The 25,235-nt window shown below is 30.4% G+C and overlaps 3 protein-coding genes and 1 long non-coding RNA gene across 5 annotated transcripts; 3 read left to right on the top strand and 1 right to left on the bottom strand.

Moving 5' to 3' along the window:
• The first annotated feature begins 3,070 nt into the window (after positions 1-3,070).
• Positions 3,071-5,767, top strand: LOC126686814 (60S ribosomal protein L5). The gene is made up of 9 exons (XM_050381064.2): positions 3,071-3,208; positions 3,580-3,649; positions 3,759-3,850; positions 3,962-4,088; positions 4,182-4,261; positions 4,375-4,491; positions 4,747-4,881; positions 5,009-5,178; positions 5,472-5,767. The coding sequence occupies exons 1-9, from the start codon at positions 3,206-3,208 to the stop codon at positions 5,575-5,577; spliced, it is 900 nt and encodes a 299-aa protein (XP_050237021.1). The 5' UTR covers positions 3,071-3,205; the 3' UTR covers positions 5,578-5,767.
• Positions 5,768-6,279: 512 nt separating this feature from the next.
• Positions 6,280-7,224, top strand: LOC126686815 (uncharacterized). The gene is made up of 2 exons (XM_050381065.2): positions 6,280-6,530; positions 6,847-7,224. Exons 1-2 carry the CDS (start codon positions 6,379-6,381, stop codon positions 7,100-7,102), a joined length of 408 nt encoding a protein of 135 aa, XP_050237022.1. The 5' UTR covers positions 6,280-6,378; the 3' UTR covers positions 7,103-7,224.
• Positions 7,225-8,370: 1,146 nt separating this feature from the next.
• LOC126653984 (uncharacterized) lies at positions 8,371-13,097 on the top strand. 2 transcript variants are annotated; one of them, XM_050347987.2, is made up of 7 exons: positions 8,376-8,634; positions 8,725-8,794; positions 8,913-9,072; positions 9,779-9,860; positions 10,562-10,778; positions 11,954-12,018; positions 12,659-13,097. In XM_050347987.2, the coding sequence occupies exons 1-7, from the start codon at positions 8,539-8,541 to the stop codon at positions 12,911-12,913; spliced, it is 945 nt and encodes a 314-aa protein (XP_050203944.1). In that variant the 5' UTR covers positions 8,376-8,538; the 3' UTR covers positions 12,914-13,097. The 2 variants fall into 2 exon arrangements, with proteins under 2 accessions (XP_050203947.1, XP_050203944.1); XM_050347990.2 differs by lacking the exon at positions 8,913-9,072 and having other exon boundaries at positions 8,371-8,634; positions 9,802-9,860.
• Positions 13,098-17,919: 4,822 nt separating this feature from the next.
• LOC130015628 (uncharacterized) lies at positions 17,920-18,904 on the bottom strand. Its single transcript, XR_008790904.1, has 3 exons — positions 18,424-18,904; positions 18,127-18,201; positions 17,920-18,022 (listed from the first exon to the last, which is right to left on the bottom strand). It is a non-coding gene; the product is annotated as an uncharacterized LOC130015628 (long non-coding RNA).
• Positions 18,905-25,235: the final 6,331 nt, after the last annotated feature.

Here is a 25,235-nt window from a genome sequence, read left to right as displayed (position 1 = left end):
AATAAATGTATAATTACTAATTATAGTTTTTATTTTTTTTATTCAAATCGAGTTGAGTTTAAGTTTGAACTTGAAAATTTAAACTCATTCGAGCTCGACTTAAAACTTGTATAACACATTTGAGTTTGAGCTTGAGTTTAGTATAATTCGGTCTCAACTCGATCCGTTGATTAACCATATTTTCCGGTTTTGATTTTCGATATTCGATTCAAATAATTGGTTTTATCGGTTTTTTACATACCCTTAATAGATAAGGACAATTTTTCTACTACAAAAATATATCTTATATTTATTGTTGATCAAATACGTCCTCTTTTAATTTTAACATCATGCTAAAAAAAGTTATTATTTTAAGTAGATTGAAAAATTTAAACTATATACGTTTTGACAAATTAGTAATACAAAATTCTCTCATAAATAGTATTATTTTCAATATTTTTAAAGTGAATATAATTTAATAATTTAAATTAAGAAAAAAATAATATAGTCTAATTATCAAATTGTATGCATGCATCATACAATTTTCTTCAAATTTTATAGAATAATATTTTTATTATTTGTTGATTTTACTTATATTATATTTCGTATAAAATAGTGGACATGTGTTAAGAGAATCAAAATATTATAAAAAAAGTTAATATGTATTAACTTTTTATACAATTTTTTTTAAATTAAATTTATATGCTAATAATACTATTAATATGGACTCCTTTAAATATTTTATAATGATAAATTATATGAAAAAATAAATAATGTGAGCTCCTATAAACTAGCTAATAACAACATACCATTAAAAGCTAAATTATGACATGATAATTTCTTTCTATAAATATATAATTAGAAATGTTATTTAATAGTAAGTGGCATTAACAATTGAGAAAACCAAATAGGTAAGTAAATAGTTTTTTCTTTTTGCAAGGATGTCCCTATAGAGTTTTTCATTGCAAAAATTGTATTTTGGCCAAATTGTGTCCATAAATTTTCGGACCGAATGAATTTACCCAAAATAAAATAACATTTAAAAATTGTTGCTATATCTTTTTGATATAACATTATATAAGTATCACTATATAAATTTAAAATGACATTTTATAATAGTTTAAATAATACATATTGAATGTTGCCATAAAATTTCTGATAACATTTATCAGAACATATGAAATTATTTAGTAAATGTTGTAGTACTATATTATAGTGGCATTTAATAAATATTGTTAAAAGATAGTCCATCAAGTAATTTAGCAATTATTACAAATACTTTATAAATATCACTATAAATATTCTTAAATGTTACTATAAATGGCTACAAACAATTGCATAAAATATCATTTAAACACGTAACGACACCGACAAATGTAACATTTCAGTGACAAATATAAAAAACGTTGGTATACACTTTAAACAACATTTTTTAACTTTAAGTACCGCTTAATCAATGTCACAATAGACCATTTTTGTTGTAGTGAGATGCTGAAGAAAAATCTGTCAGATAGAGATATATACATGGAAAGTAATTCCAAAAATATGGCCCTCAAAGAATTCTAGGAAAAAAATAAATTTTTGATGATGGATTTGAATTCAGTTGTTGATCCAAATATGCGTGTATATTGGAAAGCGAAACAAAGACAAATATTTTAAAAAGAGCTCAATAATCATCCTATAATTCAAACACTTTTTGTGACTATTTACTAATATCGGCGGATCTAATACCAATCTACCAGCTTATTGATATAAGATGTATTCTATTTTTTTATTATATAATATCGTAGTATATTTTGTTTTTAAGTTATTATATCGTAAAATTATCTATGTAATGTCGTAGTATTTTTTGTTTTCAAGATCTATTACGTTCATAACGAAAACTCAAAAAACCTTCAAGAAATCTAAAGAACCAACGTATACTTTCAAATAACTCCAAACCTTTACACAAATCATTGATGATAACCTTAACCTCATTTTAATCTAAAATTTTTGATGTTGAAAGGTGTTACTAGGCTAGCTTTTGAGTTATAATTGACCTAGGATTTTTAGAGCTCTCAACTTAGGGTGTTGAGGCGAAAGTAATAAGAAAACAAAATGAAAAAAATTAAATTATCCTCTGCCTTTTTATATAGACTTAGTGTGTGTTCACACACTTTGTCATTCAACAGAGTGTGCGTTCGCATACTACCTTGCGACAATCTTTGTTTGTAAAACACTACGGCGAGTCACTAACTAACCTTCAAATATATTCCTCATTCAATTTTTATTCAAATCCAACAATTAGATTGAGAGAAATTGCTATAATTATGAAAGGATCTATTCTTCACGAAGAATAGAGGCTGATAAATAATTTCCGGCGATGGAGACGGTGGTGGATGAGTGATGGTTTTCGATTGAGTGATTTGATTTAATTGGATGAGTTGATGGTTTAGATTTGATTTGGTTGGGTGGATAGTTTATATTTGAATTGGTTGAGTGTTTAGGTTCGGCTGGATTGACTTGATTTGATTTTTTATTATAGCTTTTAAGGGTATTTTGGTAATTTTTGGGACAAAATGGGTTTACTGGCCCAATTAGCAAAATGTAGAGGGTTTTGTGATTTTTTTCGTAAGAGGTTTTGTGATAAGAGGCTATAAACTGAGGTGACACCGTTGATTATTAGTCTAAGAATCTAAGTTCATTCGAGCTCAAGCATGTATAATACACTCGAGCTCAAATTTGGCCTAACTCGGGCTCGGCCCAGTCCATTTATACCCCTAACTATGAGTGAATAAATAAATACGATCAAACATATTATAATTTATAGAAAATATGAAACTTTCTTTTTATATAGAAACTTTTGATATTCCAAAAATAATTTTGTTTTTTTGAAAGGACAATTTTTTTTTTTTTTTTTTGTAAATAATTATAATTTCGTTATTAAACCATACAAGATTAGTTCTACTTTTCACATTTTTGTCTTAAGTTCCAAATGTAACCCTTCAAAACGTAAGTACCATGGAACGAGCTAAATGACCAAAATGCCATTTCACAAGCGCACCAAGTCAATAAAACCCTAGACCAAATTATGACATCAATCTCAGCCGTTGATCTTAAAAACTGAACTAGGTCACATTAGGGTTTATAATCTAAAAGCTCATTCGCTTCATATCTCACTCTTAGAAGCCATAGCCGTCGAGCTTCTCTCTCCCTCTCTACCGTCTTCACAGATCAACCTTCAACAATGGTGAGTCTCTCTCGTATGTAATTCTATTTGCTTTACAAGCGTTAGTTTCTGTTTGGTTGCTGAGAAAATGTATGAACAACAACTGATAATCTAGTTAGAAACTTGTTTCATTTTGATGTATTTTATTACGTTTGTAATTGAAAGTTGTCAATTGTAGTGAAAATTATCAGCTTTAGTAATTAAAAGAGAGATTAAAATAGGTTAGGCTGTTTTTTTATCAGCTGGATTTTTTTGCAGTGTCGAATCTAAACATATTGATAGTTAAAAATGGAGGTTGTTATGTAATACTTTAATTTTATTTTTGTTTTCTGATTATGGATTTAAGATGTTAAGCGTAATCATTTTTGTTTTAATTATTATGAATGGTATAGGTCTTCGTCAAGTCGCAGAAATCGAAGGCTTACTTCAAGCGGTTTCAGGTCAAGTTTAAGAGAAGGAGAGGTAATAGTAATTGAGTAGTATGAACAATAACATTTATATGCATTGTGTAATGTAAAAGATTGTGTTTGTTAACAATTGTTTCATACCCTTTGCTTTGTGTTGCTTGCAGCTGGAAAGACTGATTACAGGGCAAGGATTCGCCTGATTAATCAGGACAAGAACAAGTACAACACTCCCAAGTATCGTTTTGTTGTGCGATTTGTATGTTGCCTTGCTCTTTCTGCCTTTATATTGTTTTTGTGCTGTGGAATTATAGTGTTGTATTTTCGCATGGGAGATTTATGAATTTTTTGTTTGGTACATTGTTTGTAGACCAACAAGGACATCACTGCTCAAATTATATCAGCCAGTATTACTGGAGATATGGTTCTTGCATCAGCCTATTCTCACGAACTTCCTCGTTACGGACTTGAAGTTGGTCTTACAAACTACGCTGCAGGTATCTTATTATTCGACATCAGTGCATTATTTTTTTTATCTTTGTTTTGTACATTATTTATTATTTTTAATGTCATTTTGAACACTCTGGCAGCTTACTGCACTGGTCTTCTTCTTGCAAGACGGACATTGAAGACCCTTGAAATGGATGACGAATATGAGGGCAATACTGAGGTATTGTCTCATTAGATTTTACACTCCATTGTACATGATAAAAGTTCATGTATTTCTTTTTCCTGAAATAAATTATTTCATCATATTAAGATAACTGTAACTACTATTACTAGGCTACTGGAGAGGACTACTCTGTTGAACCAGCAGAAACTAGGAGGCCTTTCCGCGCTTTACTTGATGTTGGGCTGATCAGAACCACAACTGGAAACCGTGTGTTCGGTGCTCTCAAGGTATCTTTTGACTGCAGTTTATGTTATTTCAACTTGCACAAATTAATTGATAGGAACAAGTTTTTGATGTTAAAATTTATTTTATGGCTTCTGATTGTTTGAATTACTGTTTTTATTAGTTGAAGCATTATCTTTGTATTTGGAAATAAGTTTTTTTCATTGCCTTAGTAAGATTGAGGTTCGAATAGCAGATGTTCTCAACTAAAATGAGACTGGTTTGGAGTTCATAAAATAATGATAGCTCACTGATTGCAGGGAGCTTTGGATGGTGGTTTGGATATTCCTCACAGCGACAAAAGGTTTGCTGGATTTGCAAAGGACGGAAAGCAACTTGATGCTGAGGTTCACCGCAAGTATATTTATGGCGGTCACGTTGCCACATATATGAATGTAATTTCCTGACTAAGTACATTACTACTATTCTTTATGTTGTGCCTTCAGGTTCATAAGTTCAAATGAAATATTTTGCATGTTAAATTTCACATCTGAATTTGCTTGCGTTCTGTTTTTTCTGCAGACTTTGATGGAGGACGAGCCAGAGAAATACCAATCGCACTTTAGCGAATACATTAAGAAAGGAATTGAGGCAGATGGCCTCGAGGCTTTGTACAAGAAGGTCCATGCTGCAATTCGTGCTGATCCCACTGCCAAGAAATCAGAGAAGCAACAACCTAAAGAGCACAAGAGGTTTGTTGCTTTTATATTGATGTCTTTGAGTTATTTATGCTTAAGGTTATTACTTACATTGTGAGATTCTGTTGCTAAGTATAGCGAAATTATGCTCAGAAATGACTTATTCCATGAGTTAATTTAGAATTTTGTTGTTGCATGGTTTTTGGTTTTGGTTGCCCATTAGTTGCATATAAGTATTTGACTTGTTCGGTCTAGTTTGGGTGGGTTTTGGTGTTTATTTCAAGTCTACCATCTTGTTTTGGTTGCACTTTTGATTAATATATCTTAATTTTTTCTGTGCATAACAGGTATAATTTGAAGAAGTTGACATACGAGGAAAGGAAAAATAAGTTGATTGAGCGACTGCAAGCTCTTAACTCAGCTGCTGATGCTGATGAAGATGATGATGAGTAGAATTTTCATGTCAGCCTCTGAGCTTAAAAATGTCAATTTTTTTTACTTTTGGTACACATGCTACTTGATCTGTATTTGGAACCAAGTGTTTTTGAATATTTTTGGAGTTAAGCTAGTTAGACTATCAATGTTTAAGATATCAGGGTTTTGCATACTAAGCTTGGTATGAATGCAATTTCGGTTTTGAGCATTTGATTCTATTATTTGTTGTTTGATTTTAGATGTCAAAACATGATTAAGGTTGATGGGAGAGTTTTACAGGATAGCCTGTGGCTCATCTTTAAATCCTGAAACTTCAAAAATATCCTCGTATTTCAGTAGAGGATGTCTGATTATTCCTTAATTTAGAAATGGTGAGGTGTTAAATATTCTTGTATGGACACCATTCCGAAGAATTGGATTAAATATGGAAATTTTTGTATGTTTCGTTATTTTGATGAATTATTTTCACACAGAACAGTATTAAATAAGGAGTAAGGATGCAATTTCTTAATCATGAAACAATCTTATACAGTAATTTTGGATTATTTCTTATGCTCTCATAGACTTTGAACTCATGGGATGTAAAGTATATGCTAATTTTATGCTTGGTTTTGATGCAAATATAGACGAATGAAAAAAGGGTCCACAAAGGCTGAAACAGAAAATCCTTATCTATTTTCATCCAATAGATTTCCTGTTTGGTTTTCTTCTATAGCTCAAAACACTATCCACTTGCAATTTTAATTCCACATCACAAATTGACTTCATTAATATTTCTTGAATTTCAAACACAATCCCAACACAGAAATAATCAAGTTAATGGCCCATTCACTAGCCACAACTCCAGCTGCTGTAATTTCTGTATCATCTTCTTCATCCAAATCTAAGAAGAAAGCTACCCCATTTCCATCTCTAGGATTTCCAACAGTTTCGGCTTCCCATTCAGATTCTAACAATCTCATCAACCGCAGGTTAGTGTTACCGAATAGCGATTACATTATGAAGTTCATAACGAGCATTATTTTAGGTTTTCATCCAATGTAGTTCATTTTATGATCTATTGTGCTACCTAGCCATTGAAATTTTGATAGTGTTGCTATTTTATTCTTCCCATGCAACATTTTACAACTTAATATGGAGGTGGTCAGTCTCAAGTCTTTTAAATTATTTATCCTAATTTTAAAAAATTTAGATTCAAATGCCTGAATTATCATTTAAGTTGTGGATATAAAAAATTCATTTCACCTATATAGTTTGATGGTTGGTGTGTTCAATATGTGCATGCAGGAATGTGTCATTAAGTTTGGCAAGTGTGTTGTTGAGCTCAACCGTCGCTGACCGGAGTGCGAATGCAGCAAGAAGGCCACCACCTCCACCGGCGGCGGAGAAAAAGGACCCGAATGTAAATGGGGTGCTAGCAAAGGTGTTGGCAAGCAAGAAAAGGAAGGAAGAAATGAAACAATCTATAGCCAAGCTAAGAGAGAAAGGGAAGGTCATTGAACCACCTAAACCTATGGCAAATCAACCATCTGCATCTGAATAGAAGTTACTATCAATTTATATGATACATAATCATGTCCCTGCCTTATATTGCATGCTATGAATAAATTTATTTGAGTTGAAGGAAAATTATATATTCTAATAATAGTGAGGAATTTAACACCATTTTTGCAATTATGATCTATTTTATTTTTCTGATGTATATTTTCGATGATTGAATTTTGAGTACATGCTAATATCGATACTTCTATCCGGTAAATATTATATGTTTGATAAAGTAATCATGATACTCCTTTTTGTCTCATAATTATAATCAATGTTTCTATTTTGAATTGTCGTAATAAATAATAAAATATATTTTTAACTATACTGCAATTGATAAAAAACAAAACGATATTGTAATGTTTTTTTTGAGTTAATTACATATAAAATTACCACCTTTACACGAAATTGCAAAAATAACACGACTTTTAAAACGTGGCAATTCAGGGCACCACCACCTTTCATTTCTTTTCAAAAATAACACGGGTACATTTTTAGTGGCGTTTTTGCTGACGTGGCATGACACGTGACACTCCCATTGGGTGTCCAAGTCAGCAAAATTTTATCTAAAAACGTGTCCATGTTGTTTTTGAAAAGAAATGAAAGGTGATGCCCTGAATTGACACGTTTTAAAGGTCGTGTTATTTTTGAAAATTCGTGTAAAGGTGGTGATTTTATATGTAATTAACATTTTTTTTAAAGTTTTACAAACATTTACAATTATAGACTAATATTGACAATTTTAATGGATATTTTAATTCTAACCAACTAGAATTTACTAATTACAATAAGTATTGAACTTCTTTTTTTTTTTTTATAAAAAAGTATATAGCAACAATAATATTTTTTTAATTCTAAGTACAAATTAAAAAATGTTAATTTTTTTATATAGTTATGCGATGTAATGAGAAAGCTATAAGCCCTATGAATCTATCAAGCTAAATGTTAAAAGGATTTATCAATTTTCACTTCTAATAAAACATTACAACCAAACTCTTCACATTTTGCTGGGCATCATCAAATATTATTATTTCATTTTCACTGCCATTTTTTGGATATTTATTAGAGACGGTCTACTTGTTATAAGATTTATATATGTTACAGTCGACCCTCTAATAATTAATACTCAATAAATTAATAATTCTAATAATTAATAATTTTTTAGTCCACCATGTATATTTAATTATTAGAGTATCGACTATATATATAAATAAATTTATTCTATTCCATACTACAAATATAATTTGCTTTCTTCCTTCTAACTTGTAAGAACAAAAAATCCATGCCAGAGTTAGAGAATGAGAATGACATTTTCGAGAATATAGGAACCAAAATGTAAAACAAACTAAACATTAAGGGTTTAAAAATACTTTTTCTCCTCCCTGCTGACCAAATTGTACAGAGGAGAAAGAACAGGTAAAACAGAAACAAAATAAAATGATGCCACAAAGCTCAATCCAACACACTGACGCTGGACATTTCTTCCAGACCATCAATGGCCTTCAGCAACTCGCCGAAACTCGTCGTTTTAAGGTTCATTTCATTGATTAATTTATCCTTTAAATTAGTCCCAAATCAGTAGTAATTCAAAATTTTTGTTTTTTTTTTTAATTTTTGTTACAGGCATGGCTACTGGACCAATTTGGAGTACTTCACGATGGAAAACAATCTTACCCTGGTGCCATTTCCACTTGTAATGCTTCTTCACCACTAAAAGATTAAATTTTTACATCTGGGTACTTTGTTTTTGAGCTTATTTATTCATTATTATGGTTTGAATGAGTAATTGGGTAATTTTAGCTGAGTTGCAGTAAAAAAGATTGCAAGTAGTGGTGCAAGAATGGTTATTATTAGTAATTCTTCGCGTCGGGCTTCTGTTACTATGGATAAAATGAAGAGTCTTGGTTTTGATACTTCTCTTTTTGTTGGTGCCATTACCAGTGGGGAATTGACCCATCAATTTTTAGAAAGGTTAGCATTCTATTGTGTAAAAATGTTTATAGTGTTGGGATTACAATGTATTAGTTAATACATTTATATAATCGACAAGCTTTTTGTTTTAGTAGATAAAAGAAGCCTAGATAGAATGTGCTGATGGCAGTTTTGTACTTAAAAGGCCAATTAGCTGACTCGTTATACAATCGGTGCTTGCATATTTCATGACCATTGTGTATTGATAGCTTTTGAATGTAAAGATGTCCCTTTTTTTGGCTCTTTGTATATCCTTCAAGTGGAAATCATGATTCAATTGCTTCTACATGACTGAAGCCATGTCCATGCTTCCAAACCATGTATTTCGGGTTGATTTTCCTATATTACCTCTGCTATTAGGTTCTATCTGGCTCTGTGCTCTTTCATAACCAATTGAAATTATAGATAGCTTTCGTTTCTCATTTCTTTACTTTTGAGGTGTGTAGCTATTTCTTCAAGTTCATATATCAGAGTTGTTTTTTTTTTTATTAATTTTCCTTTTTGTCATCAAGTTTGCAGTATGAATGACTATGGTTTCTTTCCCATGACCGGCAGTTTAAGAAAATCACTAATGCTATAGCCTTTAGGGAGCATTACTGTGACCCTGTTTTCCTTGTCATAAATAGATGTAGTTGTTAGTTATGTAATGCATTCTTCCATAGTTTTAATCAATCTCGAAATGGTTTTTGGAATACATTCTAAATAGGAGAGATGATGATTGGTTTGCAGCACTAGGAAAATCATGCATTCACATGACCTGGGGTGACAGGGGCGCTATATCTCTCGAGGTATGACACGAGGTTATGTTGTTTATAGACTATTTTTTTCTTTCTTATATTTGTTATACTAATATAACTGATATGCACATGCTTTCTCTCCCTTCTGCATTTTTTCCTTCTTCATTGGACCTCTCTTTATTTTGTAAGAATGTAACAATCTATCATGGGAATATTAAAATTAGAAGATATTCATGCAAACCTCTGCATAGAAGGTACTGTATTTGCTTCTTTTCATTTTAGAAAGTGATCCAAGGCTTGAAATTTTTGGTCCATCGGGATTCAAAACTCTTGACAGATTTCGTCTCGAGAAAGCTTGATGCACTAGATAAGTTCTCATGTTTGAATCTGCAAATGGTTCAATAAGCAAACACAGTGAGATCGTTGATATAAATGAAAAGCACCAAATCACAAGATCACGAACACATACTTCACAAGCAATGCATTTATCAAATTCAAAATGAATTCGACGACGGAAACGTTATCTTCTTGCTTTTTTTCTTTTTATCCATACATAAATTATGGTTGGTAATATCTGAGTGCTGAGCATATATTTGAGGGCTCTGTGCTCAAAATAGTTTGAATATAATCCTTTGGAGACTATACTTATCGGTACTGCTTAAAGATTAAATTTGTGTTCATGAAAGAGTTTAATGACAGAGTTATGAGATTTATCATAGATAAGCATACCGATAATTTCATTTCCTTCTCAGGGTCTAGGTTTACGAATTGTGGAAAATGTTGAAGAAGCTGAGTTTATTTTAGCTCATGGTACTGAAGCTTTAGGACAGTCTTCTGGCGCTGCTTGTCCCATGACTCTTGAAGAGCTTGAGAAAATATTGGAGCATTGTGCTGGAAAAGGAATTCCTATGGTAGTAGCCAATCCAGACTTTGTAACTGTTGAAGCTAGAAATTTGCGAGTAATGCCTGGTAATGATTATATCTATTGATAATCTATTGCTCACGTCCAAATTAATCACCTGTTGAAGCATTGATTGCTTTAACTTAACTCAACCATAAAGCTGCCCGTTAAAAATCAAGAAATGGTTCTATGCTTTAATGCTTACATTAAAAATAATTAGGTGTATCTACCATTAGAAATGTTGTTACCAGGAAAACTGACCAGTTTTAATAGCATGCCAAAAGCTAAGTCCGGTATCTAGTTCATTTACCATTGATTCTTCTCTTCTTCCCTCTTTACTGAGCTGGAAATCATGGGTTCAAAGCCAGGTGAATGTTTACATGCAATGAAAAGGAAGGTCATAAACTGTAATACTCTTCAAAGCCGCAAGGTGTTAACTGGCTATAGTGTTAACGGATTAAAATCATGTAGACTAATCAGCTGGCATTTTCAAGTGAAGGACTTATGAAGGCCATGATAGTTTTTCAATCAGGTGTCCATGAGTAGAGAAATTTTAGGAGTTATTTGGCCATAGGAATGTTTTTGACTTCTTTTGAATGCATTTCACTGAAGTCTTTAGAAATTTGCTTTAGCTGATTCAGTAGGATCATTAAAAACCTACTCCCAGTGGCGAAGCCACTCTATATTTGCCCACCTTTGCTTTTTTTTTTTCCAACAATTTTTCGTGTATTTTATTTATATGTATATTTAACTCTTTTTTGTAATGTATTGCCCATTTTTGCAATCCATTGTAAAACATTTGCACCTTTTTAAAATATTCCTAGCTTTGCCCCAGCCTACTCCTTAAATTTTTTACTTCAGGTTTCTTATTTAGCAATCTTGTGTTACCCTTCTTCTTGTAAAGCATTCGCTTCAATTTCAATGATGTTTCTTCAGAAGATTAAAAAAGGAACACTTCTGAAACTTTAGGATATGAATTTTTTGTATGAAGTGTTTGCTCTTTATAGGCTAGTCTGCATCCTAGTTGAAGTCCAAGACTTTTGTCTTTAGCCTTTACTAAACAGTGACCTTAGTTTAAACTGAAAACATTTTGAGTTTGGTTTTGTATTGCTCGTTGGCTTTCATACTGTTGTTAATTCACACTTAACTAGAAAAAGAACTCAATATCTGAACCTTTGTGGTTGCAAGTGCAGATTTCCAGTGGTAAACTGTTCTCTGATACGATTTGATTTGATATCCTTAGGTACGTTGGCTTCTAAATATGAGAAACTTGGGGGTGAAGTTAAATGGATGGGCAAGCCAGATAAGGTGATCCACCAACTGTTTTATTTCTCTGTTTTCCTTCATATTTATGTGTGAACTAGATAGCTCTTATTTTGCTATAATTATGAAAATGTAATCTGTAGGATGGATTTCTTGCTACTTTCTCCCACATGGTGTGACAAACAGGCAGTTATGAAAACATGTGTAGTAGTCTGCATCATAGGTGTGCAAAAATCGAATCAAACCGAATCGATACATTTGGATCAGTTTGGTTTGATAATAAAAAAAAAACTTTTTTTGGGTTTGGTTTTGGATGTAAACAAAAATTCAGTTTGGTTTTAGTACAAACTGAAATGAAAAGCCAAACCATATCGACTGGTTTGGCTTGGTTTGAAAAAGTAAAATTTCAGCTTGGTTTGGCTTGGTTCGAATGAAATGTACACCCTACAGTCTGCATGTGATTTACTTCTTCCTTTCATTCTTCCTGTAGCCACACAGAAAAATGCCATTGAGAATACAATAGGCTAGCGACGAACGAGCAATTTGCCTTATAACTGAATTAAATGAGTAGAAGTGTAGAACTGCAACTGGCCAAGTTTTTTCATTTTTGTAGTTCTCTTTGTTATTATGTTGGTAATTTATTTTCTCCTTCTACTTACCTACACTTTCGTCATGTTCCTGGCAGATAATTTATAAATCGGCTATGGCCATGGCTGGTGTTGATGCAGTTGATTCTATTGCTGTGGGGGACTCCCTTCACCATGATATTAAAGGCGCGAATGCAGCTGGAATCCGGTCAGCATTTATAACCGGCGGGATTCATGCTACTGAACTTGGTCTTGGCAGTTTTGGAGAAGTTGCAGATTTATCTTCTGTAAAAGCACTTGCATCCAAATATGATGCTTATCCATCGTATATATTACCATCATTCACATGGTAGAAACTAGGAGCGTGCATTTGGTACAAATCAAACCGAATTTGTAAGGATTTAAATATTTTAAACCGGTTCAGTTGATTTTCATTTTGGTTTGGTTTGAACCAAAAAGAAACTGATCTTTTTTTTTCAAACAGAAGCAAACTGAGATATTTCTTAATATGTCGAATCAAATTCAGTTTTGTCTTTTTGTTTGATTTGTTTTTCGAACATCCCTACTATGAACTTCTCTTTTGTTCATATGCATGATTACGCATGAAAACTTCCCGATTTTTTTAGGCACCGTTTGGATTGAGGGTTTTTAAAATCCATGAATTTTAACAAAATCGATGGATTCTAAATCAATGGAATTTAAATCCATAGATTTTAAAATTCCATCGTTTGGATTGAAAATAAAATCAATGGTTTTTAATATTATTTATGGAAAAAAATAAATAGTACAACAATCCATCATTCATAAAAAATGGTGGATTTGGACTTTCCCACCTAGTAGGTGGGAAATCAAAACCCTAAAAAATGATGGATTATAGAAAATGAGGGAATTTATAAATCCATGGATTCTATTAATTTTTTTTAGGCAAATGATGGATTTTGTCCAAATCCATTGATTGTTTAAAATCCATCGTTTAGAATCCATCGTTTAGAATCCATCAATCCAAACGATGCTTTAATGTAATTATGTGGATTTGGTTATGATAGCAACCAGTCACGAAACAAAATTGGGCTAAATTGAAATAAAGTTAGACAAAATATACTAGAATTAACAAAATTATTTATTTTAGTTAGTATTAACAAAAGCATCATATATTTGGATTTTGGGTCGAATAAACATTTATCAATGCCAAATTATATCCTGCCATACCCCTGTATTAAAGGGGGTGATAAACTGATTATACAATCAAAACAAAATCGAACTAATCAACAAAATAAATCACACAAATAATAAAGATAAGGGTTACTCAAGAAGCTTTTTCTATCCGAATCTACGGTTGATCAACCGGCTAAACATATTTGTGAAAGACCGGTCCACTACAAAAAAAAAATCCAACTTTCTCATCTAGTACAATTTCGTCAATATCTCGTCCCAATTCTTTGATGCACAAATTTTCTCGATCTTTAAATTATCCTGAAATTGAATAATCTTACGACCTTTTATTGTGTTAATTTTTTCAGCCCTAAAATTATTCCAACCTGGAATACTTTTAATACCTTATGTTGGGATGACTATAATTAAAACTGAAAATTGAGAAATATGCTTCAATTGAGGATTTCAAGTCAAAAATTTAGATGATCAAGTCTTATTTTTTTTCTGTAAGCATGAATGTGCAGGAAATTCCAATGGTTTTTCAAATTCAGTTAAAATAAGTCGTGAATATATAATTTTTTTTTGAAAAATGTGATTATTATGATTCAAGGTTAAAGTTGTAATTCTATTACCTTTAAGGTATTGTGGTAATGTGGAATGTTATCGCATCTAGAGTTTCGGCATGAGCACTTTTTGATCAAATAATTTGTGTTTTGAATAATAACAATATTGATAATTTATGTTTAGAAAAACTAAAATCGAAGGAGACATAAAAATTTGGCTTAATTACTTAAAAAACACACACCTTGAATTTGTTTCTTATTTATACCCTGACTTTGTAAAAAAGTCATTTGTACCCAATTTTGGATTTTTAGGTTTCATCTCTACCCAAAAATACTAAAATTGCCTCTTTTCACTTAAAATTTTTTAAAATAATTTTTTAATTTATTTTTATATACTAATTAGACGTATGATATAACCTTTTATTTAATTGTTTTAATTTTTTTCATCTTTTAATTTATTAAATTGTCAATTATATTTTTGTATTGGGTAGAGATGAAACCTAAAAATCCAAAATTGGGTACAAATGATTTTTTTACAAGGTCAGGGTATAAACAAAAAAAAAGTTCAAGATGAGGTTTTTTTTAAGTAATTAGACCTTTAATTTATTTTAGGCTTATGCCTTAAAAAACCCCCGACCTTTCATCCCCTTTTCAATCCTACCCTGACGTTGAAAAATTGTCAATTTTACTCCAGTTTGTATTTTTTCATTTGTACCCTGAAGCATAAAATTGACCTTTATTTATTTGACAAAAGTTCAATATTTTTTTTTAAAAATGGTCAATTTAATATAAAAAATTAATGTAATGTAAAAAGGGTCAATTTAGAGAATTTTTGCCAAATAAAAAAAGATCAATTTTATGCTATAGGGTACAATTGAAATGAAAAAAAATGTAAAATAGGGTAAAATTAACAGATTTGCAACGTAAGGGATAAAAGATCAGAGTTTTTTAAGACATTAAGCCTTTATTTTGTCTTGATTGAAGTATTCAGAGGCCTCCAATCTAAATTATTTACTGGTTTTAAAATTTTATTACAATATTAAGTAGTTTATTATTTATTAAGACTTAATAATATAAATTTTAGTTATATTAATAAAATCATCAAACACCAAGACTTTTGGTCAAAAGAACATTTATCAATGCCAGACTATTTCCTGGCATACCCATATATTAAAATGAAGATAAATGGATAATGCAATCAAAACAAAATCAAACTAATAAACAAAATAAATCACATAAATGATAGAGACTAAGGTTACTTTTTTTTTTTATGAATAGGGAGTAGGGTTACTGAAGAAGGTTTTTCTTTTCAAATTTACCGGTTATGATAACCTATCTCCTAAAAAGACCGATCAACTCTCTCATCCAATAAGACTTTGTTAATATTTCACCCCAATTCTTTGGTGCATAAATTTTCTCGACCATTAAATTATCCCGAAATCGAATAATCTTACAACCTTCTTTTGTTGTTGTAATTTCTTCAACCCTAAAATTATTCCGGATTGGAATACTTTTAATACCTTGTGTTGTTCGCGTAACGACAAATTTTTGTAGTTTATCATCTTTGGAATCAATGCTCTTAAACAAGTTGATTGCATTCCCATTTTTGATATCCACAAAATCATTTCCAAATCTAAGATCTTTAATACTAATAGTAGAGCCTTGCAACACATAACGCCAGCCTTCGCGATAAGCTTTCATCACACATTGAGCACTTTTATTGACCATAAAAATGCCGTTACCCGCAACAAAATTGTATCCATCAAGATCTAAAGCAGCTACAGAGATAACATTGTAGCTCAAATCTGGAGTATGCCGCACGTCGGTTAAAGTTCTCACTACACCATCGTACATTTTGATCTTGATCGAACCAATACCGGCAATTTCGCAACGGTGCCCGTTAGCTACCACCCCTGCAGCTTTACTTTTTATAGGCCGATAAGTGAAAAACCAGTGTTTGTTATAAGTACAATGATCTGTACAGCCAGAATCTATAATCCATTGTTGTTTAACTCCTTTCATTTATGGATTTGGAAAATTCAAAGATTTATTGAAAGGTGGGCAATCAAATATAAACAATTTTGACACTGTTTACGCAGTAGACTAGTAAGTAGTAGTTAAATAGATAATAATGACTTTAAGAGATAAGATTTGTTTTCAAACTATTTATAATTATCCTACTAATTCATTTATTTTCTAGTTACTGTTGATTTATTAAACGTTTGTCTAATTTAAATTGTTGTCTCTTTCCCATCCCTTTAATTTCAATGCCCTAAATTTAAGTTAAAAAACAGCACACTTCTTATCAATTTGTTTTAATTCGTTTGTTTTAACATTTATTATTTTTATGTTTATTATGTGTTGTTTTGTTTGTTTTTGTAGTATGTGGGTTTAAACACTACACCAAATCTGCCCTTTGGGGCGGTTTAATTCAGGTCTAGGGGCCGTTAAACAAAGTTCAGAGATGGTTTCCCCAACCATCTCAAATGCGCCGCTTTTTTGGCTGTCGGCCGTCGCTACAAGATAGAGGCGATTTTGGGGACGCCGGAAAAAGTACATTGACTGTAGGGGCAGTTTTAACTATTTTTAAAAAATTTATTTATTTTTTAGAGATATTTAGAACCGTCTCTACCACCGATTTTGTTGCTAAATTTTAGCAGCTTTTGAATTTGCACCATTTTTAATTCAAAAATTCTAATTATTATTCTAAAATATTTCATGAAATTATAGAACTAATCATTGCTTATTGTAAAAAATCGATGCATTAGATTCTGTCGATTCATCTTGAATTAGCAACTTCAACAAAATGTTCCCATCAAATTCATTACAAAAAATTAAAAAAATCTTTGAGAAATGATCTTGCAATCCACTTGCATATTTTTTAGCTGAATCTTTCCCCCTCCTGTCAAACTACTCTATCATTCTTATTATTGCTTCCCTAAAATAGAGAGACCTCAAAGTGTTGCTGGATCTTGCTCGGATCGAAAGCTGTACCGTTGGCAACGATGCCAGAGGGATATTATGTGAAGTCGCTGATACATATTGGAAAGCAAAAGCACATGGCTTGATTTTCTGTGGATCCTTGAACATCAGTGGCCGTGTCTACACGCGCCGATCTAGACAGAAAACGGACAGTTAATCGGTCTGTTTCTGTTTCGAATATCGAAGCCAGGTGCTCTGCCATTGCTAAAGACTAGACCACACTTCTGAATGAAGCTTCCTTTTGATAGACGCAACACTCAAAGCTCATATCTGAATACAAAGAAAATGGATTTTTGATATCGCAAATATATACATTGAAGGCCAAAAATAAACTATGAACATTTTAAACTAATTTAAGGACACCATAACGTCTAACGTTCTGATCTTTATTCTTACAAACAGACAACCAAAAATGGTAAAGCCACTTCACTAATCACAAATACCAAATCTTAACTTTGAGAATTGAAAAAAGACCGATTCTATATCACTACAGAACTTAACAGAGAACTAAAAAAAGCAGATTACAGAACTGAACACTAAATTATAAATGCAGTACATGAACACTTATTCAAAATTAATCATCTTAAACACTCCAAAATAACATTTCAAACTGGTAAAAAGATACATAGCTTCATATCAGCAATAAGAAATTATGCAAGTGACTTTAGCTTGTGATTGACAATCTTACTAGATAGGACCATCCAGTATAATTATATTCAGCAAATGTTCTTCGAATCGCCTATAGACCTTCAAATCATTAGTTCACTGTAATTAAAATTAAAAATCAGATTTCAAAAAAACAATCTCAAAAATGAAGGTTATGTCTTTCAAGACAATCTTGAATGCGCGTATTAGCTAATGAGTTTTACCAGCTTATAACCCTTGTCTGATTATGCGAGCATCAAAGTTAGTTGCCGTAAATGCTGGATTGGTTGTGAAACATTCTGCAAGTGAAAAGATAACAAATCAGGTGAATTGTCCCATTTAATGAGAAACGCCAGCCACATTATATTAATAATTAAATTGACAATAATGAAAATAAACAAACATCAAGTTTATAATTAATAGTAACGCTACATAAAACAGCAAATCATGAAATCTCATGAGCGAAGGAAAAAACACGACATCATAGCTAAAATATAAGCTAGAGGATGCCACTATCTTACCTATTCATTGAACTCAAATTGCATTCTTGCCTTCACTTTTTCCGCTGCTTTCTGATCACAAAAGATAATAATCCAAATTTTCACTATTAAAAGCAATAAAAATGCAATGATAAACTTACAGTTGACATCGAAAGACTCCATTCACCACGATATTAAAGGTGCAAATGCAGCTGGAATCCGGTCGGCATTCATAACTGGCGGAACTCATCAAAATATGATGCTCATCCATCATATATATTGCAATCCTTAACATGGTAGAAACTGGGAGTACACATTCGGTTCGAACCGGACCGAATATGCAAGGATCTAAAATATTTCAAACTGGATTGAACCTTACGTTCAATTAATTTTCAGTTTGATTCGGCTTGATCTAAAAATAAATTTATCTTCTTTTACTTTACCAACAGAACCATACTGATAGTTCATAATGTCGAATTAAATCAAATTGAATTTGCTGGTTCAATTTGATTTTTCAGTTGGATTTGGTCCTCCCCCCTACAAGAAAACATATCCGTAGGGGCGGTTATTTTTCTATTTAGGGGCAGTTATAAGCAGTAACAACATTTCCAAAACCGTCCATAAACCGCCGTTTATCCGAGCGCCACTATGTTATAGGGGCGATTTTGGCAACTGCTGGGGAAAGTATTTTTTAGTGACGAAATTGTAGGGGCGGTTAAATACACGGATTTAATAGTGTTAAATCCAAAAAAAAGTGTTGGGGGCGCTTTATTCCGCCCCAACAGAAATTTCATACCTACTAATAATAAGCTTTCATTAAGCAAAAAATCACAGATTTCTAAGCAAAAGATCGTTTTCAGGTAAACATCAAAGTAAATTTAGATTCAATGTTAATGAATATCCTTGTAATGATCTCAGTTCCCCAACGAAAGCAAACAACTCGAATTTGAACAATTGGTTTAAAGCTGCTTCTAAATACTTCATCCTCTATTCAGTTGATCGTCTCTCTAGTCTAAATCCAACGTGATATATGCGTATATATAGTTAAAGTTAATTAAAGAAGCCGAGTTTTCAATCACATTCTAAAATACAGAGCACAATAAACCAAAAACAAAGTCAAAAAGAACAAATCTGGCCAAGAAGTATGCAGCACCAACAATGAGAAAGTAAAATGCATACTGCGAATAAAGAAAACAAAATTTGTTAGCTTCAGAATTTGGTGAGGTTAAAGATAATAAAAATGAGTATCTTCAAATACGAACAAAGATTCATTTTACCCCTTAACTTGTAACGAATTATCAAAAAAGTCCAAAATTAACAAGATCATATCACTTTTACTCTAAATTTGTCAAAATCATATTAAATACCTTGGTACTGTGTAAAAAGATTCCTAATTTATTTTAGTTTAAATATTGAAAAAATATTATAAAAATCTCTAATTTAACTTAATGTGATTAGAGTCTAATTAAAATTAATTAAAGTAAATTAGAAATCTACTCTCTGAAGGCTTTTTATCCAGTAATAATATTTGGCTAATTTGGACTTTTTTGATCCTCTTCAAAACTTGTTGCATCATCTTATCTGTGTCCTTAGCATAAGACCCAAAAGAGCAAAAAACCTAATTTAATTGCCATTAAAATATTAAATATAATCTAAGCCATCAGCAAAACCATGCAACTATAGCCACTTCTCCTTCAATAGAACTCTACTATAACTACCATTGGTATCCATAATTGTTGTTACCTGTATTACTACTAGAAAATTAAAACACATTAGTATGAATAATGCTGGTGCTCAAAAACTACCTCCACTCTCAAATAAATATGCAAGCAGTTGTACTAATTAACCTCTGGACATGACAACTAAAGAAAAATTCCATTACTCGCACTAGCTATTAAACTGATATAGATTTTTTTTTTACCATTGTTACATAATCCAATCCTGACAAAAATGAAACCATGATATTAAAAGTTAATAGATTCATCACACACTGAGATTTTGGGTCAATGCCAACTACTTCCTCGCATAGCCATATGTTAAAATGAAGATACGTTGATAATATTCATTGAAAAAGAAAAAGATAAACTGACGATACAATCCAAACAAAATCAAACTAATCAACAAAATAAATCACATAAATGATGAAGATTAGGGTTACTAAACAAGTTTTTCTTTCCAAATTTACCGTTTATCATAACGGATAAACATGCTCGTGAAAAGACCGATCAACTTCGAAAATAAATTCAACTCTATTGTCAATATCTCGCCCCAATTATAAATTTTCTCGACCATTAAACTATTCTGAAATCGAATTATCTTAAAATCTTTTTCTCTTGCCCTAATTTCTTCAACCTTAAAATTATTCCGAATCAGAGTACTTTTAATACCTCCTTGTCTAACGACAAATCTTCGTAGCTTATCATCGATGCTCTTAAACAAATTGATTGCATTCCCAATTTTCAAACCAACAAAATCATTCCCAAATCTAAGATTTTTAATACTAATAGTAGAGCCTTGCAACACATAAAGCCTACCTTTGAGATAAGCTTTCATCACACATCGATCACATTCAGTTTCAATGACTTCAAAAATCCCGTTACCCGCAACAAAACGGCATCCCCCAAGTTCTAAAGCAGATAGAGAGATAAGATTAAACCACAAATCTGGAATATATCGCACGTCAGTTAGTGTTCTCACTACACCGTTGTACATCTTGATCTTGATCGAACCAATACCGACAATTTTGCAACGGTGACCGTTACCTACTATTACAGTTTGTTTTTTGATAGGTTGATAAGTGAAAAACCAGTCTCTATTGTGAGTACAATGGGCAAAGCATCCAGAATCTATAATCCATTGTTGGTGTCTAACTCCTTTAGAAACCACCGTCATTTATGGATTGGGAAAATTTAGAGATTGATTGCAAGGTGGGCGATAAAATAAAAGCTCAAGAATATATATTAGTATAATAATCTTATTTAATTTTGAATGAGTGTTTCAATTCTTACGTACACATTATAGTAGTAGAAGTTAAATAGATGATAATAACGTTAAAAGATAAGATTTTTTAAGGATATTAAACTCCCCGGGTCACTCAAGTCTCAGAAAATTTTAAAAAGGTTACTAAAGTAAATTTTCTTACAAAGTGGTCACTGAATTATGCCTTTTATTACAAAAATATTTCTATTGTTACGAAAAGAACACTAAACATTTTGTGAACTACAAAAAAATCATTGGGTTATTCCTTTTATTTCAAAAAGGTCACTGAACTATGTTCCTTTTTATAAATTGTGATTTTGGCTTGCCACGTAAGCAAAAATGTTAGGTTTTTACGTCGTTTTATATATGTGAACCCTTTTGTAATAAAAAGGTATAGTGCAGTGACCATTTTGTAAGAAAATTAACTTTCGTGACCTTTTTGAGATTTTTTGAGACTTGAGTAACTCTGGGAGTTTAATATCCGATTTTTTAAACAATTTATAACTATCCTACTAATGCATTTATTTACTAGTCACAGTTGATTTATTAGTTATTAAAAAAAGACTATTTTTTTTTATTTGAAGTTGTCTCTTTTCCATCCGATTTATTTCAATGTCCTAAATATAATTTAAAAAAATGCTTCTTATCAATTTGTTTTAGTTTAATGTTTTAAAAAATTCCGACATTTCATCCCCTTTTCAATCCTATCCTGACGTTGAAAATTTGTCAATTTTACTTTATTTTATATTTTTTCATTTCAATTGTACCCTGAAGCATAAAATTGATCTTTATTTATTTGATAAAAGTTCAAAAAAATTCTTCAAAATTGTCAATTTAATATAAAAAGTTAATTTAATGCAAAAATGATCAATTTAGAAATTTTTTTATACTTTTGTCAAATAAAAAAATATCAATTTCATGCTTCAGGGTACAACTGAAATGACAAAAAATGTAAAATAGGGTAAAATTTACTAATTTTCAACGTCAAGGTAGGATTAAAAAGGAGATAAAAAGGTCGGAATTTTTTAAGACGTTAAACCTTTGTTTTAACATTTATTATTTTTATATTTATTATGTGGTTTTTTTGTTTTTAATGGCAGTATGTGGGTTTGAAGTAGTAGGAGAAGTCGATTTACATACTAATTCATAGTTCAATTTTCAAATATTTTTAAACGACTTCTTTTTTAAGATGGAACTACTTTATTGTAAAATACTATTACAAAATAAAAATTAGTACATGATTCATGTAAAAAAGTTAATTACTCTTTTACTTTTCAAATCTCTTTAGCTAATAAATATAGAATTATGTAAAGAAATTGTTAATAATTAATGTTTTAGAACCTTTAAATTTAATATTAATTGAAAAATAACTCATATACATATACTATTAGTTGGAGTTCTCGCGCTGCTTCTAAATAATCGTTTTGAAAATTAGAGTACAACCACTTAAAATGATGGCACAAAATTAATAAATGCCTATTAATTTTGTTTAACATGACATATAAATTTATAGAGAAACTCAAGGTTCAGATTTCTTAAATAATTTGATTTTTGAGCTGCAATATAAATTTGAATGACCTGTGGAAAAAATATAAATGATTAGATAATTTGTGTTTATAATTTAAATTTTTATTGTTATGATTATACTTATATTAATTGAAAATTTTGTAAATCGGTCATGTTTGATTTTGTCATTTTTGTAGCTATTTTCCAAAGAACTTTCAAAGATAATATTGGATTTTTCTAATTTTTTTCTATAAGGGGCATCACATTTAAAAATATATATAAAATATTAAATTAATATCACTATAATAAATATTATAGTGTAATAAGATAAAGTGTAAGGAAAGGTCTCATATTAGTTCATAAAGTCATAAATAAAGACCTAAATAACCACAAATAATTATGTTTAGTTATAGTTTAATAAATTTTATTCCATTAAGTAAGAAAATAACGTAATTTGAGACACAGTAAAACAATGAAGGATGCCATTATTGTTTTTTGACTCATCAAATCACATTGTTATTAAGTAATTTACTCAAAAATCATATAAAAATATTATCTGAAGTGGAACGTCTTTTAGATTCCTTTGATTTTGAAATAAGAAATGAACTTCCATTGAACTTCCATTGATAATTTATTAGGATTCTCTATTGATGTTTACGAGAATTATAAATAAATAGAATGACACAGATTGTTAAAGTATTAAAATGACACATATTGTTGTATATTATAAGGATTAGATGTAGAGAATTTACATAATTGAAGAATTCGATGTAAAATTTGTATAAAATAAGGATTAGATGTAGAAAGTTTGCATTATATAAGAATTAGATGGATATATAATATTTTAAAGATTCAAAATTAATATATATTTTTTAAAATTTAAATAGTTTATATATTTTTTAAAATTTAAATAGTTTATATATTTAATTGGATTATTTAGGATTGGTAAAATCCGTATGCAGTTTTGATTTGTGTTTTTTAATTACTTTTGTAGCTATCCTTCTGCATTCGAAGGAATGAATTGTTTTTGTTAGTCCATATATGCGGGATGTTATTATGAATTTGATTTTTGTTATTATGAATTTAATTTTTGATTTTTAAGTATAGCATGTTCAGCGTATTTTTAAGTAAATATAAGAGTTAATTGACCTTTAATATATACATGTAATATGAAAATTAAACATTTATTTTAAAAAGTACAAACTCATATTTTAATATAAAACCAACCATACTCTGCCCGGAAACACAGATAGACCTAGAATTCACTGTGAAAACAACTGCAAGCTACACTCAAATCTATCCATGAAGACGCTCTTCCCTCAAATACTTCGAAGTTAACATATCCCTTGTAACCAACCGACGATGGACCTAGTATTTATTCACACAGCAACAATATGAATGAATAATAAATTGTACTGAGTTAATGCCAATACAATTTGATTATAGAAATTAATTTATGAAGATTGATATGAAAATACCATTCTAATTGAATGAAATATAGGCAGTGCATAATATATATACTAAAATAAACAATGAGAACTTTTTCCCACAAATTGTAAACAAATATGAAAGATGAATAAACAATGAGATATAGGCAGTGCATATGCCTTCTGTAATTTTCAATGCAGATAAAGATTACTGTAATTTTTTCACAACTAATTGTAATTAAATATGAGAGCTTTCTATTTTTCAAACTGATGTTGGAATACCAAATGAAGAAAAAAAAAACGTTAGATTTTGGCATGAACAAAGAATGATGTAAAGCAATTATGATTGAATGTAAAGATTAAAAGAGTTATAAATTTTAACGAAGACTGATTTAAACCAATGAATGAGTAAATAAGTATTTTGAAATAGGTGGGAACTACCAATGAATAAAATAAAAAATTATAAAATTTAATAAAAATAAGTATTTTGAAAAAAGTGGGAACTAACAGAAATGCTCTATTTGGCGAGAATGAATGAGAGGGCTCCGTTGGTCCTCTCAATTATATAATATATAGATAGATAGATAGATATAGATTTGATTATAGTCTTAATAATAAATACATAAATATTTGATAATGGTTTTTTTATAATATTAGACCTTAAATTTTATACTTGTTTTTTTTTATCATGACTAGTTTCGCATTACGTGCTATGCACGTGGCTCGTAACGTAACTTGTCAATGAATATATTAGTAAATTCATTATAATTATATCAATTTTTTTATTTATAATTAATATTAAATTAGTTTAGAATTTTTGTCAAAGTAAATATAATATATTCGGTTATTAAATTTTTTTCCATCCTGATTTATTTTTCTTTTGGTTTTATAATAACTATGATTAAATAATTAACTTAATTTTATTAATAATATCTTTAAAAA

The sequence above is a fragment of the Mercurialis annua genome, linkage group LG6 (genome assembly GCF_937616625.2).
Source record: "Mercurialis annua linkage group LG6, ddMerAnnu1.2, whole genome shotgun sequence".
Classification (NCBI taxonomy): Eukaryota; Viridiplantae; Streptophyta; class Magnoliopsida; order Malpighiales; family Euphorbiaceae; genus Mercurialis; species Mercurialis annua.
The sequence above is the reverse complement of the archived record's forward strand: the minus strand, read 5'-3'. Positions and strand labels throughout refer to the sequence as shown.

Excerpts from the sequence above, each read along its gene's own strand:
- LOC126686814 (XM_050381064.2), top strand. Across the intron at positions 3,851-3,961 it reads ATCGTTTTGTTGTGCGATTT|ACCAACAAGGACATCACTGC; the intron begins GTATGTTGCCTT and ends CATTGTTTGTAG. Across the intron at positions 5,179-5,471 it reads CAACCTAAAGAGCACAAGAG|GTATAATTTGAAGAAGTTGA; the intron begins GTTTGTTGCTTT and ends TGTGCATAACAG.
- LOC126686815 (XM_050381065.2), top strand. The coding sequence starts at position 6,379 with ATGGCCCATTCACTAGCCACAACTCCAGCTGCTGTAATTTCTGTATCA. Across the intron at positions 6,531-6,846 it reads AACAATCTCATCAACCGCAG|GAATGTGTCATTAAGTTTGG; the intron begins GTTAGTGTTACC and ends ATGTGCATGCAG.
- LOC126653984 (XM_050347987.2), top strand. The coding sequence starts at position 8,539 with ATGATGCCACAAAGCTCAATCCAACACACTGACGCTGGACATTTCTTC. Across the intron at positions 9,073-9,778 it reads ACCCATCAATTTTTAGAAAG|GAGAGATGATGATTGGTTTG; the intron begins GTTAGCATTCTA and ends CATTCTAAATAG. Across the intron at positions 9,861-10,561 it reads GGGGCGCTATATCTCTCGAG|GGTCTAGGTTTACGAATTGT; the intron begins GTATGACACGAG and ends TTTCCTTCTCAG.